Source organism: Elgaria multicarinata, chromosome 1, assembly GCF_023053635.1.
Source record: "Elgaria multicarinata webbii isolate HBS135686 ecotype San Diego chromosome 1, rElgMul1.1.pri, whole genome shotgun sequence".
Lineage (NCBI taxonomy): Eukaryota > Metazoa > Chordata > Lepidosauria > Squamata > Anguidae > Elgaria > Elgaria multicarinata.
In genome coordinates this window covers 8,713,376-8,730,212 of record NC_086171.1, presented here as the reverse complement: position 1 = coordinate 8,730,212, position 16,837 = coordinate 8,713,376, and the positions used below count along the sequence as shown (strand labels likewise).

Sequence of the window (16,837 nt, the reverse complement as noted above, 5' to 3'; positions counted from 1 at the left end):
GTTCCTCATGGTTGCTGTATGGAAATCTGGCTGACTGTGGTCTAGAATGCTCAGACCAAATGGCACATCTACTGAACTGTGAAAAATAGGGATGTGCTCCGCTTCTAATTGGACCGGAGAAGCAGTAGCGGAGCGGGGGGCTTCGTCTGCCCTTAAGGCGGAGGCGAAGAGGATTGGGGGGCCGGCGGAGCGTGGCGAAGAGGATCGAGGTGAAGGCGGATCCTTCGCCTCGATCCGGAGCTCCGCCGGAAAGGTAAGTAGGGTTTACCGGGCCCTGCCGCTGCCGCTGTCGCTCATGCGGCGACGGCAGCAGGGCCCGGTAACCCCCCCGCCCTCCTCTCCCTTACCTGCCTCCGTCCACGGTCCGTCAGCATCTCCAATTGAGCCCGTGGTTCCAGCAGGAAGTCTGGGCCGCACTTGCGGCCCAGACTTCCTGGTGGAACCACGGGCTCAATTGAAGACGGGGACGGACCACGGACGGAGGCAGGTAAGGCCCCCCTCCTCCTTACCGGGCTCTGCTGCCGTCGCCGCATGGGCGGCGATGGCGGCAGGGCCCGGTAACCCCCCCTATGGGGGGGACCGGAGCTCCGATCCGGATCCGGAGCTCCGAGCGGAGCGGAGTGGGCACAGGCGGAGTGGGGGCGGGGTGGAGCGGGCCGATCCGAAAATGGCGGATCTTAAAGTGAAGCGGAGTGGGGGGTCCGTGCACACCCCTAGTGAAAAACACACTGCAACAAACCGGGGACACTAAAGTCTAGGGATTAATGACATGCCAACATTCCCAGTACATGTGAATCTCTGTCTGCGAAAGCAGGGGGACAACAAGCTGTAGCCCCCATCGCCAACCAAGTCACTACCACTGCTGAACTGCCGCGGAATTCCAGCAGCGTGGTGGCAACAAAGCTGCATTTTCACTTTAAAACAAGGAATGAGGAGAGCATGTGCCTTTTTTTAATGCAAATGTGTGCTCTTCTAGGAGTGTGACTATGCAGTCCCGGCACACCTTGTTTTGAAGTGTAAATGTGGCCATTTTTGGTGGCGGCCAAATTGCCCCTGAATTTTGGCAGTGATTTGGTGATGGCGATGGTTTCAGTAGCAGTGAAGGTGTGGCCCCTGGACCCTCTGAAGTTGCTCAACCCTGGTGTACCAGAAGAAGGGATGTCCGTCATCTGTAAACCTACCCCTTTTGAGGCCCAATGGATTCTTACTGCCTGCCCGGCTCAGCTTGCAGTGGGGGAAAAAACCAAACCCAGGGCATGTCTACACCAGCCATTAAATCTGGGCTGGTCTCAAGTGGGTCCCTGTGGGTCCATATGATGCACAGGGAATACCGGAGGCAAGCGGTGAGGGCTATGGGCTTTCCACGGGATATTGGGAACTGCAGAAAACCCAATGTTTCCTATGGTCCCAGAAGCACCCAGCAAATTATTTATTTATTTATTTATTTATTTATTTATTTATTTATTTATTTATATAGCACCATTAATGTACATGGTGCTGTACAGAGTAAAACAACAAATAGCAAGACACTGCCGCATAGGCTTACATCCTAATAAAATCATAATAAAACAATAAGGAGGGGAAGAGAATGCACCAAACAGGCAGTATAAAAGTCAGAACAATTCAAGTTTTAAAAGCTTTAGGAAAAAGAAAAGTTTTTAGCTGAGCTTGTGGCTACCGCTCCTGCATCTCCCTTTCCTCCCCGTGAGTAGCGGGGCTCTGAAAACGGGCACGGAGCTGTGTGTGTGTGTGTGGGGGGGAATCCGTGCCCATGGGGGGTCAGGGTGGGGAGCAGGTTCAGGTTTTTTTCCCCTTACTTTTCGGTGGAGTGCAATTGCACTCCGTCTCTCCCGTTTAAAAGAAAATGGCGGCTCCAATGTCCTTCTTCGCTTCCGGGATGTCGCACTGCCGTTTAGATGCCGGGGGAGGATCACGGAAGCAGGTAAGTCCGTGATCCTCCCCCCTCCCTCCCTCTACCCCCCTTAAGTGTAGACATGCCCCCCAGAAAATCCACAAGCTTGGTGAGCTCCACGCCCTGGAGAGAGTCCTCCAACATTTCCAACTGGAAGAAAAGAGAAATCAGGCGAGGTGAGCACAGGGTGGGTAGTGGTGGAAAATAGGTCATACATGAAGTTTCTACGCTTTATGGTTCCAGCAAGCAGCTTAAGAACCTGTGGTTGATATGAAATTCATCAGTCAAGGTGGAATATGGGGTAGAGCTGTCGCTGTGGGGCTTTCAGAATCTCCAACATCCGGCAGAGGGACATCTACGAGATTTCTTTCAGTTTGCTTTTGAGCAGGATTCGCCAAACTGACTCAGACGTTTGCAATCTTATTTCTGAGCTTGCAATGTAATTAGCAGAGCAAAGAAAACACGTCTGACCGCCTGCGCCAGTTTGAAAAACGCGCACGAGAAAGAGTCACATAATGCTCACAAATACGCTTTAATAAATGGAAGAATAATATGATGTTTTAAAAAATGTGCACGTTTTCTCCGCACGTGTGGAAAAATGCACATGAAAATATGCATGGATTTTCCTCCCCCTTCCCAAAAAAATCTTCACAACCCTTCCCCACAAAGCTCAAAATCTGATACGGACTCACGTTGAATGAGCTTCAAGATGGAATTTGGAGAACTTCAGTGATCTCAGGTTTTGCGGATTCTCACGTCTCTAAGCTGGGGGATGCTTGCATTGGAGCACAAGGCACAAGCAAGGCATTTGCTCTGCCACAGAGCTAAGGTTCCTCCCTAATCACCTGTGGTCAGATGCTTCTCAGTTCCTTCCATTTATTTTCATCTTTTCCACCCACTGGGTTACTGACCTGTCCTTGTAAAGCAATAAAGCAAAGTCAAAAAAGCAATCTGAATGCAATTATATCTATAATCATATTATATAGATAGATAGATAGATAGATAGATAGATAGATAGATAGATAGATAGATAGATAGATTATATATTGAGAAGATTATTTTGGTACAATGTTTTACCCATGCACTTTTTTTTACCCATTGTTTTGGTACAGTGTTTTACCCATACAATGTTTTACCCATGCACTTTTTTTTACCCATTATTTTGGTACAGTGTTTTACCCATACAATGTTTTACCCATGCACTTTTTTTTACCCATTATTTTGGTACAGTGTTTTACCCATACAATGTTTTACCCATGCACTTTTTTTTACCCATTATTTTGGTACAGTGTTTTACCCATACAATGTTTTACCCATGCACTTTTTTTTACCCATTATTTTGGGACGTGTTTTACACATAAAATCTTTTACCCATGCACTTTTTTTACCCATTGTTTTGGCACACTGTTTTACCCATACAATGTTTTACCCATGCACTTTTTTTTACCCATTATTTTGGTACAGTGTTTTACCCATACAATGTTTTACCCATGCACTTTTTTTTACCCATTATTTTGGGACGTGTTTTACACATAAAATCTTTTACCCATGCACTTTTTTTACCCATTGTTTTGGCACACTGTTTTACCCATACAATGTTTTACCCATGCACTTTTTTTTACCCATTATTTTGGGACGTGTTTTACACATAAAATCTTTTACCCATGCACTTTTTTTACCCATTGTTTTGGCACACTGTTTTACCCATACAATGTTTTACCCATGCACTTTTTTTTACCCATTATTTTGGTACAGTGTTTTACCCATACAATGTTTTACCCATGCACTTTTTTTACCCATTGTTTTGGCACACTGTTTTACCCATACAATGTTTTACCCATGCACTTTTTTTTACCCATTATTTTGGGACGTGTTTTACACATAAAATCTTTTACCCATGCACTTTTTTTACCCATTGTTTTGGCACACTGTTTTACCCATACAATGTTTTACCCATGCACTTTTTTTTACCCATTATTTTGGGACGTGTTTTACACATAAAATCTTTTACCCATGCACTTTTTTTACCCATTGTTTTGGCACACTGTTTTACCCATACAATGTTTTACCCATGCACTTTTTTTACAACACACAAAAATATGAAAAGTACAGTCATATCCAAATTGCTTCATTGCAGCGTTTCATCATTGCATTCACAATGCATCATTAATGTAATGATGGAGGAAAACCACAAATGAAAGGGTGAGAAAACATTCTTAAAATGTTCATTTTTCTAAATTACACATTTTGCGTACTAGATCACAATTATGACTGCAGCAAGAGCTGGTGTTAAATTAACGGAGATGAAATTCTCATACATCCCTAGTATGTAGTGCTGGGTGGTTGCTGTTGTTGTTACAAGAAGTTCTGTGAGCCATGTATTGGAAAGGCTGTGTTGGCAGGGGGTTGGAATAGATGGTCTTTGAGGTTCCCTCCAGCTCTATGATTTTATATGGCACAACATTCATGTTATGTGATTCCTTATCTGCAGCCTTTCATGGTGACCGTCCTTTGTGAGAATTGAGCCCCAGCATGTTCCTATTTTATGGACGGCCACTTCATCAGCTGTTTGCTTAAACTAGGCCCAAGTTCAATTTCGCAAGAGCAAGGTCAGAATTGATGGCCTCTTTAGAGGAACAAATCATAATAGCTCGACTCGGGGGAAAGTAATCATTTCCCCGGGGTCTGTCAGTTCGTCAGGTAGGACTGATCTGCAGACATGATGGCCGATGTGTCTTACACTGTCTTTTCAGTCATCGTTCCCCAATAACCAGCAGTGGGCCAGCATCTCCATAGCAACGGCTGGGATCTTTTGAAAGTGATGAGTACACTCACTACCCATGAGGCCAGCGGCTTGTGTAACATCAGTCAAAAAAGCCGGAATGAAAGCACTGAAAGGCAAGAAAAGTAGTCTAAGGAACAACAGAGAGCATTGACTCATGGCTAGACAGGAATGAGACGACACGCAGACCTCATGGTACACCACATTCTGTGTAGTGGTTATGTTTATTTATTCGTTTTAATAATATATTGGCCACCTTTCTGGAACGCTCCACTTATGGTAACGTTCAAGCAACCAAAATCGAATAAATAAAAGGAAAGAGAAGTGTGTGACCTTGAGGCCTAGTCAAGCAGCTCTAAGGGAAACATAATGCTAGGGTGACCATATGGAAAAGAGGACTGGGCTCCTGTATGTTTAACAGTTGAATGGAAAAGGGAATTTTAGCTGGTGTCGTTTGTATGCACGCAGCACCGGGTGAAATTCCCTCTTCATCACGACAGTTAAAGCTGCAGGAGCCCTGCCCTCTTGACCAGATAGAACCTGATCAACCTCCAAAGAATGCTAGAGCTTCTCCAGAACACCATCTGAGAACCTGAGAACCTTAGGTTATGCCCAATGGAGGTAAGCATCAAGCAGAATTTAGAGGCCAAAATTAATCACACCTTGAGTCCACTTGAAGTAGAGGATGCTATAGAACTAGGAAGTCCGGGTGCTTTTTGCAAGGCACCTTGAATCCCAGACAAATCTTTGTTATTTACCTGCCGTCTGCTCCACAGACACATTGCCAGGAAATCTGAAAAGCGTGCAGGACCCTCTAGTGGCTAAATGAAACACTACAGGTACATACATACACTTGGCACCTTAGGAGATTGAACTGACTATTCCTTTAAAGTCTCTTATGATGAGAGTTGGTCCCAGTCCATCTGGGGAGAGCCTCTGTTTTCCATCATAGGCTCATCCCCAGATTTAACTTGAGCCGAATAATGGGCTCAAGTTAAAGGAAGCCAGATTCCAGCTGGACATCAGGAAAAACTTCCTGACTGTTAGAGCAGTACGACAATGGAATCAGTTGCCTGGTGAGGTTGTGGGCTCTCCCACACTAGAGGTCTTCAAGAGGCAGCTGGACAACCATCTGTCAGGGATGCTTTAGGGTGGATTCCTGCATTGAGCAGGGGGTTGGACTCGATGGCCTTGTAGGCCCCTTCCAACTCTGCTATTCTATGATTCTATGATTCTGTGATGCAACCTGCATGTGAAAACAAGTTCTGCCACATGCACGACAACTGTGGACAGGAAGAAATGGGTGCGTCCATCAACCGAATGACGCCTGTGTAAGCCTATGCACAATCCCATTCATAACTCACCACAGGAAGACTGGGCACAAGGTTGTGGGTCATGCATCCTTTATCCCTGGGTGCATACAGATGTGCACGCTCACATCTGCAATTCCACCATCCATAAGATTGACTGAGATAAGGAGAGATTGCCTGATTTACGTGCAGATGCTTCCAGGTTCAATTCTTGGCCTGTCTAAGGATGTCCAAGAATTTAGTTTCAATTTGCAAATCATCCAGACGTGCTGCCTTTGCGACCCCGAACAATAATGGCAAAGACACCAGGAAGATGCTGTCAGAGTAGTCAATCCTGGACGTGATGGACAAATACTGATTTGATGTAAGTCAGTTGCTTTTGAAAACTGAAAGAAAAAGAAAAAGAATAACTATGCTGTTGATTTTCCAGGATGAGGGATGGAATCCAGTTGACCATGACAGACCAGAGACCAGCAGAAAGGGCCTCCCATTCTGTTGCAGGATGGGTGGCTGCCCTGGGCTAGGGACAGCATCTACAATGATTACAGGATGGAGGAGAGCATGTTTGAATGCACCCAGCCGTAGAGGGAAAGAAACCCCCCCTCCCTCTGCATGCAACCATCACCTCTGAAGAAGGGATTCCTGATGCAGTCTTTGGACAGATCTACACTAAGCAGGATATAGCACTATGAAAGTAGTATGAAAGTGGTATATAAGAGGCAGGAGCCACATGGTATAGAAATGTAATAAATAAATAAATTTGTAGCAGTATTGAAACGCACTGACAACTGTCGGGGCCCATTGACCCATGCTATATACCACTTTCATACCACTTTCATAGTGCTATATCCTGCTTAGTGTGGATTAAGCCTTTCAATAGGCAGTCTCCAATATTTACTCAAGGCCTCCCTCCTCTTTGCCTTGGTCTCCTCTTCCACTACACCTCCCCTGACAAACTCCTGTTAGCGCTCCCTGTTCGCTTGCTCGGATCACTCGCTCTCGGGGAACTTGCTTCCTTATGTACCTTCTAGTCCAGCTGGGGCAGCTTCCTTTGCTCTGCTCTGCTAGGACTCAGGAAACAGGATATTTAGCCTGGAGAAGAGAAGGCTGAGGGGAGACATGATAGCACTCTTCAAGTAATTGAAAGGTTGTCACACTGAGGAGGGCCAGGATCTCTTCACAATCCTCCCAGAGTGCAGGACACGGAATAATAAACCCAAGTCACAGAAAGCCAGATTCCAGCTTGACATCAGGAAAACCATCCTGACTGTTAGAGCAGTACAACAATGGAACCAGTTACCTAGGGAGGTTGTGGGCTCTCCCACACCAGAGGCCTTCAAGAGGCAGCTGGACAACCATCTGTCAGGGATGCTTGCATGGTGGATTCCTGCATGGAGCAGGGGGTTAGACTGGATGGCCTTATTGGTTCCTTCCAACTCTACTATTCTATGATTCTCCCAGATACCTAGTTGTTCAGCAAACTATTTCACCAAAATTAATCCATAAACTGCAGTTTCTCTCTGATCAATATTCCAAAAGCACCAGTGAAAACATCTTGAGATTCAGCATCTGGAGGGGTGGGGGGAATTTCAAATTAGATGCCTGGGATTTGGTGGGTGCAAACTATTGTTTGGGTGTGGGTGGGTGGGTGGGTGTGCGTTGATTCACACTGGATATTTTGCATTTCTTTTTACCCACCCTGTTCCACCAGAGAAGATAATAAAACCAATCACATAAAATAACAATGATCCTGTTTAATTACAAACAAAGCACTTAACAACAATAAGCCACAGACCTCTGCCTCAAGGAACTTACAATCTAACATTCCACACAGGAGCAGCAATGGAGGGAGGGAATTCAGTTGGGGAGGAGGATGGAGGTGGCAGGAAAGACAGGGGAAGAAAACGTATTCAGTTCAGTTGCATACACAGGTTTAGCTTTTGTTGGAGAAAAGCGAAATTTGCTCATGATGGTTTCATAGAATCATAGAATAGCAGAGTTGGAAGGGGCCTACAAGGCCATCGAGTCCAACCGACTGCTCAAGGCAGGAATCCACCCTAAAGCATCCCTGACAGATGGTTGTCCAGCTGCCTCTTGAAGGCCTCTAGTGTGGGAGAGGCCACCACCTCCCTAGGTAACTGATTCCATTGTCGTACTGCTCTAACAGTCAGGAAGTTTTTCCTGATGTCCAGCTGGAATCTGGCTTTCTGTGACTTGAGCCCGTTATTCCGTGTCCTGCACTCTGGGAGGATCGAGAAGAGGTCCTGGCCCTCCTCTGTGTGACAACCTTTTAAGTATTTGAAGAATGTTCTCATGTCTCCCCTCAATCTTCTCTTCTCCAGGCTAAACATGCCCAGTTCTTTCAGTCTCTCTTCACATGGCTTTGTTTCCAGACCCCTGATCATCCTGGTTGCCCTCCTCTGAACACGCTCCAGCTTGTCTGCGTCCTTCTTGAATTGTGGAGCCCAGAACTGGATGCAATACTCTAGATGAGGCCTAACCAGGGCGGAATAGAGAGGAACCAGTACCTCACGCGATTTGGAATTTATACTTCTATTAATGCAGCCCAAAATAGCATTTGCCTTTCTTGCAGCCCTATCGCACTGTTGGCTGATATTCAGCTTGTGATCTACAACAATTCCAAGATCTTTCTCCTTTGTAGTATTGCTGAGCCAAGTGTCCCCCATCTTGTAACTGTGCATTTAACCATGTTCTTTCTTTCTTTCTTTCTTTCTTTCTTTCTTTCTTTCTTTCTTTCTTTCTTTCTTTCTTCCTTTCTTCCTTCCTTCCTTCCTTCCTTCCTTCCTTCCTTCCTTCCTTCCTTCTTTCTTCTTTTTACAGGTTGGGATGTGAATAGCATGGCCTATGCTCAACCAGGTGAGGTCAGGTTCTAGTAATGGAGGGGGACCGTTTCAATAAGGCAGGCAGGGGACATGAGATGCATCTTACCCTGGGATGTGGGGAGCCCATTCCAAAAGGCAAAACTCCTCCTGGCAGGGCAGAGGGAGCAGGGTACGACCTTGAACCCAGCCCTACACCATCCCTCCTCCCCCCAAAGAGTAGTGTAACGTTACTTTTTTGGAAGCACCTGTACAGCTGTACTTCGTATACTACAAGGGAGCACTTCCTGTTTGCACCCACGGTTTTCCATCCATGCACACAGGATGGAAGACCTGCTTCCAGGCACTCAGTGACCCATGGGGGTATTGGGATACCCATGTTTAATTTATGCCGTCTTCCTGAGGAACATCTGTGGGCACGGCTAGACGGGGCGATATCCCGGGGATCGTCCTTGTGCACCCACATGACGCACAAGGGATCCTGGGAGCAGGGAGGGATGATCCCTCCTTTTCCCTGGGATATGGCCCTACACTTCTATCCCAGCTTTTCCTGTGGTCTTAGGATGATCTTGAGACCACAGGAGGTGTGGGCCGCCATCCCAGTTTCGTCCCAGCTCCTCACGAGTAACTGTGAGGAGCCGGGAACTGGCACGGGGCATGGCATTCCTCAGGAGCTCCGTGCCCATCGGGGATGGTGGTAGGGGGAGCACTCCTGCACTCATTTTTGATTAAAAAACAACAACACCAAAATGGCAGGTGTGATATCCTCTTCCTCCTGGGACATTGCACGATCACCATATTGCGAGATCCTCCCCTGTCTGCAGGTAGGTTTAGCCATGCCCTGTGTCTCTTGACAGCATTACACATGGATTAGCCACTGTGATTGTAAGATGTACACACTGAAATGGGCTTGTGCGCTGAGATGTCACATGGTTCTTGGTTGATTTCGCTACAGCATGGCTGCCTCTTTGGAAATGATCACTATTGTGCCTGGCTAATGAAGGCTTGTTTTGCCTCACTGACCTCTACCCCATGGCCTCTCCCCCTCCACAAACCCTGCCCCTGCTGTGGAGGAGGCAGGGAGAGGAATCCCCTCTGTTATCTCCAACCACAGATTGGAGATAACACGAAGAATTCCCCTGTACTAATGCTTTGCTATGTGAGGGCTTTGCTCTGCATGGGCCACACTCAGCTGACATCATACGGCTTTTCACCCTGGTGTGTTTCTACACCCCTGACCTGTATGATTACCCCCAAAGAAGGATAGATTGCAACTTTATTAAGATGCTATCCTCATGTGTGTGTTTCCCCTTTTTCTTCACAGGTGATTTTGAACTAATGGACAGTGCCGGCCAAATTCTAGGTAAGAAAAAGAGACAGAGTGACAGCTTTTCCCCACCCTTCTTCTCTTTCCCCTGGAGTGGGAAAAAGAGAGAAAGGGACTGGAGCTGAAGCTAAACGGATATTAATTTCCTAATCAATTCTAATTATAGCGGTACGCTTGGCAGCCTATTACTTTGCATGGCATTATGAAAATGTATTCTCAAGTGCTACCATCTAGCAGGGACATAATTATAAATTATACTTATTGCCGTAACAACAATTACTGAGAGACATCGCGGCAACCCCCGGCGCTGCCAACCGCGGTGTTGCCTGAAGTGGGAAAGCCGGTGCTGAGCCAGGAGTTCCGCATTGCGCCATGGTGCTCCTGCAAGAGACCAAAGGAGAGCACGCGCATGCGGAGCTCCGGGAGAGTGAGTCCAGATCCTTACAGCGAGTCGAGAATTGCTCATCAGCCTGCCGCGGATCATCTCATGCCGCCTAGGGCGTGGCTAGACGGGGCGATTGTCCCTGCACGTTCACATGATGCACAAGGGATCCTGGGAACAGGGCGGGATGATTCCTCCCTTGGCCTGGGATAGCGCCCTACCCTTTTGGCCTGCTTTTTCCATGGTCTCAGGCTGATCCCAAGACCGCAGATCATGTGGCCAGGCATTGTGAGTTGTCCTGGCTCCTTGCGAGTAGCCAGGACCCGGGCATAGAGCTCCTCAGGATCTCTGTGCCCATCGGGGGTGGGGTGGAGGGAGCGGGAAAAATTATTATTATTATTATTATTATTATTATTATTATTACTATTTTTATACAATAAACACAGAGAGTAAAAGAAGAGAAGAGTAGATTGAGGGGAGACATGATAGCACTCTTCAAATACTTAAAAGGTTGTCACACAGAGGAGGGCCAGGATCTCTTCTCGATCCTCCCAGAGTGCAGGACATGGAATAACGGGCTCAAGTTAAAGGAAGCCAGATTCCAGCTGGACATCAGGAAAAACTTCCTGACTGTTAGAGCAGTATGACAGTGGAACCAGTTACGTAGGGAGGTGGTGGGCTCTCCCACACTAGAGGCCTTCAAGAGGCAGCTGGACAACCATCTGTCAGGGATGCTTTAGGGTAGATTCCTGCATTGAGCAGGGGGTTGGACTCGATGGCTTTGTAGGCCCCTTCCAACTCTGCTATTCTATGATTCTATATGATTCTATGAAAAGAAAACACTCAACAACAATACAAATGTTCCCACAGCACCACTATAAAAAGCATGGGTGTTCATACCTCCCATAAGCACTCAATAAATATAGAAATCTTAAACAAATCTATACTTTCTGGTACAGGAAAAGATGCAGGTTAAGTTAGAACCTCTGACCAAAAGGATTCCTGAGTCATTGGAGGTCTAGGTTCGCCAGGATTCATATTAATAAATGAAAAAGATTCCAACCAGTTTTCCCAAAATGCGTCTGATGTTATTTCACCTCTTGCTAACCTGCTATGTTGAGTCAACTTATCATTTAAAGCTGGTTTCCAAAACTTATCAAACCAGCGTTGATGGTCAAAAAAGAAATTACATTTTGCAGTCGAGCGCTCGTGTGCTCCTTCTCCATTAAAAAAAAAAAAAAAGGCTGGTGCAATGTCCTTTCCCTCTTGGGACATTGCACGCCATGAGTAGACAGAGGGGGAGAGCTCACAATAACATATCGCGAGATCCTCCTCCCTCCATCACAGTAGACCCAGTAGGTCTAGCCATGGCCCCAGACCACAGTAGGCTACAAGAAAAAATGCATTCACCCTGTTCAGGCGACACGCCAAGCCACAGTGGTTAAGCATTTTGAGCGAAACTTTATTTATTTATTTATTTATTTGTTGCATTTATATCCCCCTTTTTTTCCTCCAAGGAACCCAAGGCGGTGTACATAATCCTCCTCCTCTCCATTTTTATCCTCCATTTTATGGCTTAGCGTACCATGTGAATCATGACTTAGTGCATCGTGTGAACCATTCCTAACCATGGTTGCTACGGAATGATGATTTAAACTAGGGCTGTGCTGCGCTTCGCTTTGGATTGGAGAAACGATAGCGAGGCGGCCTGATTTGCCTCTGACAAAGGCGGAGACGGATCGGGTTGGGTTGGGGGAGCTGTGGATCGAGACCAAGCGGATCCTTTGCCTCGATCCGGAGCTCTGAAAAAAAGGTAAGTGAGGGCTTACCTGGTGCTGCTACAGTCTGTGCAGCGATGGCGGCAGAGCCAGGTAAGGGGCAGGGGGGAGGGCGGCTTACCTGGCTCCATCGCGGTCCGGCGGTGGCTTCAACTGAGGCCGAGGATTCAAACCGGAAGACCAGGCCGCTGCGGCCTGGTCTTCCTGTTTGAGTCCTCGGCTTCAGTTGAAGCCACCGCTGGACCACGACAGAGGCAGGTAAGTTGTATGGGGGGGGCTTACCTGGCACCGGTGCTGGTGCCACAGAGCTCTGATTCAGATCCAGACCTCCGCAGCGGACCATAGGCGGATCGACGTGGGGCGGAGCGGACTCGATCCGGAAGTTGTGGATCGGGAACCGGAGTGGATTGGGGGGTCCGTGCACAGCCCTAATTTAAACAAACTCACTGAACATTTACTGCAAAAGGGTTGGCAGCCTAACCATGGCTTCGTGTGTTGTCTGAACAGGCCCACTAAGATGTATTTGTCAACCGCTCCCCCTGTCCCCAAAAGCTGAGTTTTCATTCTCTGCTTAATATATGATGTTCTTCATTCATGGGATCTTTTCGCCCGATGGAACTGCCCGACAGCCCAGAGGCGCAATCTTTCAAGGACATCTCCTGCACATAGCTCCTTCAAAGAGATTTCACGTCTGCCCTTGCACAACCCTTCTTTCATTTGAAATTTGAAATGGGACTTGCTGAAAAGAATGCTGCCACGGCAGTCAAGGCCATTGCGGCCTTGGGATCCGCTGGCTGCAGCCGCTCTCTTGGATAATTAGAAATACTCCCGCATCATTCAAGTTGGCAATAGAGGAGGTGAAAATTAAATGAGTTCAGATGGCTGCACAATCCAGAAAGGAAGGAGCAACATGCCCAGAAATTAATTAGTGTCCTGGCTTCCAAGGGCATTCAAAACCAAAAAGATACATGGCACACAGCTCCATGGTACTTTCTTCAACTCCTCCTCCTCCTCCTCCTCCTCCTCCTCCTTCTTCTTCTTCATGAAATAAACCTTTTCATTGCTGACATTATTATTATTATTATTATTATCATCATCATCATCTGGTTGAGCTTTTAAATTGTATTTTATATTATGGTTTTATACTGTTGTTTTATACTTTGAATGTTTTTAATTTTTGTGAACCGCTCAGAGAGCTCCGGCTATTGGGCAGTATAGAAATGTAATAAATAAATAAATAAATAAATAAATAAATAAAATTATTATTATTATTATTATTATTATTATTATTATTATTGCTGTGCTGAAAATTTCGACCATTCCATTCTCAGCATTTTGGGGTGGGGGGGAGGAATGAAAACTCAGGTGAAAGAGGCTGGGAGAGGTGGGAATTTCAGAGAATTTCCTCCTTGGGGAGGGGGACAGGGTTTCCACATACTTTTTGAAATGTAGCCAGTTGTTGAAAAGTCTTCTTTCTTATTTATTTTTTAAAAAACACACACACACACGCCTGGCATTTTTAAGAGCCCAGGAGTTCTTCCTGAATGCTTATTGGACAGGGAGAGGTCACATGGTCTCCAATAGGCATTCACTAAGAAATGCTTGGCTCTTCCTGAATGCTTATTGGACAGGGAGAGGTCACATGGTCTCCAATAGGCATTCACTAAGAAATGCTTGGCTCTTCCAAATGCCAAGGAAAGGGGGGTTTGAACAACTAAAAAAAAATAGGAGGAAGGACCCTTAGCGACCGGCAACACTTAAAAAAGATACGTGGAAACCCTGTCCCCCTCCCCAAGGAGAAAATTCTCTGAATTTCCCCCCTCCCTACAAAAGACACAGAACAAACAATGCCTCTTTCACAGGGAGAGGGGAAGTTCCTGAAATTAGGAGGTAGGATTTGGCCCAGCACTAAGCTGATTCTCACCTTCCTTCCTGATGAAGATAAAGATGCCCAGATCTTTTCGCCTGCAGTGAGAAAAAAATCATGTGTGAAGGTGCTGTTGCACTACTGCCCTACTTGTGGGCTTACAAAGGCAGCCGGTTGGCCACTGTGTGAACAGGATGCTGGACTAGGTGGGCCTCTGGTTTGATCCAGCAGGGCTCTTGGGGGGGGGGGGAATACTGGAGGGACCAACCCCACCAGTAGTCCTCTTCTCAAAATGGCAGCCTCCTGAGACTACTTTCGGGTTTTAAAAAATTGCAGGAAAGTCACGCTCAGCTGCTGGGACCTGCAGTTTGGCCCTTAATTGGGGTAGTGAATGGATCATGGTTTTGAAAGACACAGTGGCATCCCCCCAGAACCTGTGGTGAGGAGAGCAGAGGTGAGGAGAAGGGCGATTCTCCATGGCGATGTTCTCCCTTTGAGAATTCCTTCTTGCAATGATATTTTTCCCACTGTTGTGGAGTCAGGATAACTCCATTGTCTTTTAGGAAATGGTGTAAGAGTAGCATCACCTAGAACCAGTGTGGTGTAGTGGCTAAGGTATCAGACTGGGAGTCGGGCGATCTGGGTTCTAGTCCCCACTCGGCCATGGAAACCCACTGGGTGATTTTGGGCCAGTCACAGGCTCTCAGCCCAACCTACCTCATAGGGTTGTTGTTGTGAGGATAAAATGGGGAGGAGGAGGAGGAGGATTATGTACACCACCTTGGGTACCTTGGAGGAAAAAAGGTGGGATATAAATAAAATAATACTAATACTAATACTAATAATAACCTCCATCTTCTGCTTCTTTCCTCATAAATCTCCTTCACATCATGGAAGGCCTTCACTAAACGTTTGTACTAACAGTACCCATGGCTGAATGCTTACTAGCGGCATAAGAAGTTACATCAAAATTCCAAGCATGAGAGTGCAGCATCTCCTTGAAACATCCTATGGTCCTTTGCACTACCTCAGAGGTGGAGAAACTCTGGTCCGTGGCTCAAATACAGTCCTCAGAGGTTCCCACAGTTTGGCCCACAGTCTAGCTTCTGTGACCCACTGCACAACGTTAACCAAAGATGCTCTGTGTTAACTTTCAGGTGGTTCCCCAGACTTAAAAGTCGTTAGCAGGAACTGTACTGAGGAAGGCTGGTCGGAACCTTTTCCTCATTACTATGATGCCTGTGGATTTGATGAGAATGACACCACGACGGATTATAGCCAGGTAGGCTGGAACAAGAAATCCATCTTTGTCTGATCCACGTCAGTTTCACATGTGTTCATTCATGGATCCGTTTTCACCCATTTCTGCATTAATGTTCTATTTAAACAGAACTGCATAAAAAATAAAATCCATATTTAAACATGGATTTTGAGTATGGTTTTCTCGCCAAATATACATTTCTAACTGTAAGTTATTTAGACGTACACTTTTCTTCTCTAAAAGTATTTTATTGTAGAATACTTACTTATTTAATTAGGTATATACTGCTTAATATTTAAAAAAACAAATCACATTAAAATTTAAAGCACATAATACAATATACAATATATTATTATTATTATTATTATTATTATTATTATTATTATTATTATTAATTCAATTTATATCCCTCCTATACACAAAATACTCTAGGCGGCATTCAGAGTTAAAAACAGTTTAAACAAGATAAAACAATCAATAAAACAACATATAACAGTCAGCAATAAGATTCTAAAGAGGGAACAGCTGCCAGAATGTTAAGAGCCTTTAATGCCTGCTTAAAGACATTCAACGAAGCTAGCAGGTGCGTTTCAGACAGCAGGTCATCCACAGCTGAAGGGCGGCAAAGGAAAAGGTCCCCTGGGGTGTGGCTGCCAGTCTCACATTCGGCAGCCACAGCAGATGACCTTCAGAAGACCTTCAGTGGCCGGCTGGAACATAGGGGAGGAGGTGCTCTCTAAGGGGCCTTGGACCTAGACCATGTAGGGCTTTAAAGGTAAAGACCAGCACCTTATCATTTGCCCAGAAACAAATTGGCAGCCAGTGTAAAGATTTTCAAACTGGTGTTATATGGTCTCCATGGGATGTCCAAATACAGCACATTACAGAAATCTAGGCTGGAGATTACCAACACATGCACCACCATTACAAGCTACACATGTTCCAGGAACAGGTGTGCTTGGCATATCAGCTGAAGCTGATAACAGGCACTTCTCACCATCGCCTCCAGCTGGCGTACCAGGAGCAGAGCCGGGTCAAGAAGCACCCCCCAAGCTATGAACTTGCTCCTTCAGGGGAAGTGTGACCCCATCCAAAACTGGTTGACACAATACCTGAATTAGGACCCTTAAAGCAAGCATTTCTGCTTTCCTGGATTCAAGTTCAGTTTGTTCAGTCTGGGTTCTCCCACACTAGAGGCCTTCAAGAGGTAGCTGGACAACCATCTGTCAGGGATGCTTTAGGGTGGATTCCTGCATTGAGCAGGGGGTTGGACTCGATGGCCTTGTAGGCCCCTTCCAACTCTGCTATTCTATGATACTATGATTCCATCATCCAGCCCATTACCAACTTCAGGCAGTCATTTAGAGGAGCCACATCT

General features: G+C 46.1%; 1 protein-coding gene across 4 annotated transcripts in view; it reads left to right on the top strand.

The window, feature by feature from the left end:
- LOC134396511 (pituitary adenylate cyclase-activating polypeptide type I receptor-like) overlaps positions 1–16,837 on the top strand; it is a 145,866-nt gene that overhangs the window by 56,459 nt on the left and 72,570 nt on the right. For all 4 annotated transcript variants that reach the window (XM_063123041.1, XM_063123033.1, XM_063123026.1 and 1 more), the window contains exons 5-7: positions 8,846–8,881; positions 10,169–10,207; positions 15,356–15,480. In XM_063123041.1, coding sequence (XP_062979111.1) covers positions 8,846–8,881; positions 10,169–10,207; positions 15,356–15,480 — 200 coding nt within the window. The remainder of the gene's footprint in view (positions 1–8,845; positions 8,882–10,168; positions 10,208–15,355; positions 15,481–16,837) is intronic.